The sequence below is a fragment of the Octopus bimaculoides genome, chromosome 2 (assembly GCF_001194135.2).
Source record: "Octopus bimaculoides isolate UCB-OBI-ISO-001 chromosome 2, ASM119413v2, whole genome shotgun sequence".
NCBI classification, from domain to species: Eukaryota; Metazoa; Mollusca; class Cephalopoda; order Octopoda; family Octopodidae; genus Octopus; species Octopus bimaculoides.
In genome coordinates this window covers 115,235,731-115,239,263 of record NC_068982.1, presented here as the reverse complement: position 1 = coordinate 115,239,263, position 3,533 = coordinate 115,235,731, and the positions used below count along the sequence as shown (strand labels likewise).

General features: G+C 32.4%; 1 protein-coding gene across 4 annotated transcripts in view; it reads left to right on the top strand.

Moving 5' to 3' along the window:
• The first annotated feature begins 2,204 nt into the window (after positions 1 to 2,204).
• LOC106881128 (sentrin-specific protease 6) overlaps positions 2,205 to 3,533 on the top strand; it is a 61,296-nt gene continuing 59,967 nt past the window's right edge. For 2 of the 4 annotated variants that reach the window (XM_052978628.1, XM_052978629.1), the window contains exon 1: positions 2,205 to 2,350. In XM_052978628.1, the coding sequence (XP_052834588.1) occupies positions 2,335 to 2,350 (16 nt within the window). In that variant the 5' untranslated portion in view covers positions 2,205 to 2,334. The remainder of the gene's footprint in view (positions 2,351 to 3,533) is intronic. The other 2 variants (XM_052978632.1, XM_052978630.1) reach the window with 1 other exon arrangement.

Sequence of the window (3,533 nt, the reverse complement as noted above, 5' to 3'; positions counted from 1 at the left end):
ATATATATATATATATATATATATATATATACACATATACATATATATATGTATGTATATATCTATATGTGTGTCTTTACATCTGTGTCCCACTCCAACGCTTGACAACTGGTGTTGGTGTGTTTATGTTCCCATAACCTAGTGGTTTGGCAAAAGACACAATAAAATTAGTACTAAGCTTAAAGAAAGTCCTGGGGTCAATTTGATTAAAACTCTTCAATGTGGTACCTCAGTATGGCCACAGTCAAATGACTGAAACAAGTAAAAGATAAAAGACAGACAGATCAATTGATTGAAAGATATATCACCATCACCATTTTAACATCCACATTTCCATATACTTGTTTGTGTTTGTGTGTGTGTGTGTATACATGCATGTCAAAATACCATTCCACAAAAATGCAAGAGTAAACTCACGAAACTATTGGAAATTCATATGACTATTGGGAAAATAAAATAATAGGAAATTGACGTTTCGAGAGTGACATTTCGTCTAAAAATGAATTTTTTTTTTTTAATATTTGGAACTGTTAACATAACATAATAAGTATCGTGTATTAGAGAAAATGGATTTTGTAACAACAAAACACCCTGCATTACTACTTTCATTCGGTACTTTGGCCGCTTTCATATGTGGTGTTGAATTGTGTTGAGGTCACACTAACACAATCAGATAATTTCATAAGGTTAAGTGAGTGTGAAATGGATGACGCGAAGACTTTTGTCCACTATCAATTGAATCGGTAACGAAGTATAGGCGCAAGCTGTGAAAAATACTTGTACGTTTTGCTCTCAGCTAGAGGAATGATGATGCACAAAAACCAAACACCGAGTTGTCAATGTAATGAGAATATTTTAACACGTCACATAAAGTGCATTGTTTGTTGTTAGCCTTAGGTCAGCCATGATTGAAGAGGACTATGAGAAAGATATCTCGATTATGAAAAATCTCGTCCTTTTTTTCGAGACATAGCGTGCCTTCGATTACGTTATTTAGTGTAGTTCCTTTTTTAAAGACGATATGGCGTGATACGAGGGTATTTTGATTGCTGTTTCTTGTAGATCGAATGACTACGTAGAAGTTCCCTTGTATTTGCTGTTTCTCTTAGTAACAAGTGTTTACATCTGAGAAATGTGCATTGTTCGAACTAAACTTATTGGAAGAAAACACACATTCAATTATGGGCAAGAGAAATTTTCAATTTTTATATAGTGTGTGTACGTGTTGTGCTGAATGCGCTAGTTGTATTTTAAACTTTTATCAAGGGATAAGTATTCATCTATTCTTCGCGTGGCTCTATTTGTTGGATTGTGGACATGTTGGGGCAACGTCTTTAGGTTTTTTAATTAATTGTATCGATTTCCAGTCTACGTCTAGTATTATTAATCGATTACTTTTAATCGAAAGTCCAGATAAGCGCTTGACGTTAAGGGACGTAATTCCTTATCTATACGACGAAATATTTGTTTGATGCACCAATTTTACAGCGATACACACACATACGTATAAGTTTCTGTCGTCCACAAAGCAGTGGTCAAGTTATACGGCAGCAGGATGGAACATAGAAACACATAATTGAACCATTCTCTTAATCACACTGGCATACATGTATATTACACACACACACACACACACACATATATATATATATATATATATATATATGAACAGAAATATGTATACGCTTGTATATATATATATATTGTATATTTAAGGGTAACGTCCCTTGAAGCGGGAACGCCATTACATATTCGAAAATGTTATTAGTTTATTAAATGTTTATTTATGAAAAATAAAATTGCATAAAAATGTAAAGTAAATAATTTGGTAAACTCCTGAAATAATTACTGACATATTAAACCGGTAATCAATAATAAAATAGCAGACACAACTTAAACTTGGATTTCTACTCAGTAAGCTTTGACCGGAAGTTGATAAATCTGACTTGGAAGAATAAAATAATGGCCATATTTTTACGGAATCCCATAATCGACATAAAAGTTTTTGTTAGGGAAGGATCGTTAAGTGAAAAATTCGAAATTTTCGTAACAAACAGCAATGACTTATTAAAGCTTACTCTTCAAAATTTGACGTGACGGCATTAATTCAAGATGTATATTTGTAATAATTATTTAGCTGTTCTTTAGTATTTCTTCTGCGATTCGATTATTTCTCTTACGATCTACCATAAAGGTGTAATTCATAAAATTTTATAATCGGTCGCTACGCCATTTTTTTCCATCTTAATGTTATCAGTAGCTTACATTGCAATGATAATATGTCATGCTAGACAGATGTTATTCAATACATAAATAAGCCACTGGCTTACAGCCATGTCTCTTATACAAGGTATTTATATTTCAAATTCCTCTCTCTCTTTCCTTTGTTAGATTTTCTTGGAGTACTTTGTGATGATGTTTTTTTTTGCTCTCTCGCCCGGAAGCCGACAACCTGGATGAAATGTATTTAGATTGATTTCAGAAATGAGGGATCGATTCATAATACAACAGACTATTTAGACTGTACCCTTAATTTGTGCCCACTCTTCACCGTTCCATTTGTCCAGATAAATATGTATAGCTTTCATTAGAAGATTTCCTATTTCTTTTCTGTTTCTTCAGAATACTTATCTTACTACATTTTTGTTGGAATTTTATTAAAACCTGTTTGCTGTAAATCTCTTTTTGCTTTTTCTCCACACATAGTTATTGTTTGGTTTTCGCTTTTCTAATAAAGTGAACGAGCCATTTTTAATTGTTGTCAAAAGCTGACCCTAAGTTTTATTTATTTTTTCCTATCTAAACATGATCGCAGTTAGTCAGGGAAACCATTGTATACATCTAAAGGCATATATCTAAACAACTATCCAGGTTATTTTCGAAATTTTTTCTCACCACTCATTCCTCCCATTCAGCTGATGGCTTTAGGTACAAAAGGAAACTACTTCTCACACCAATATATTTATAGTTTATTAGTTTAGCTAAAAAATATTAAATATATTATAGCAGTTGCATATTTATTATCAATCAGAAGACGTACATCAAAGTCTGCTGGTGGGCCATCTTAACATCTTTAAATTGTACTAGGTTGTAACAACCTATAGCAATTAGTCTTTAGTTTGCACGTATTTGTACGTATGTATAAATTATAAATTATATGTATTATTTATACATATATACACAGACACGTGTGTATATAGTTCTATTATTTTTTAAGGTAGGTTTCCTACCTGGAATGGCAGTCTGCTTTTTGTTGCCAGCATGGCCAGGAACTATTTTCGCATAGTGTTACCCACCTACATTTTAGTATCATTGTTCTAATGTTAGAATGGTTATTGTAACCATCTGAACTCTGTTTCTTTCTGTCTCCTTCACACGTACACTTGTAGGTATGTAGACATGTATAAACTATTTTAATGTTCGTTTTTATTCGTAAATATATGTAACTGGTATATTAACCAAAGGAAATAAAGGCAAGAAAAATTTACATATATATGCCATAATGCATTTGTAAATATGTGTGTGTGTGTGTG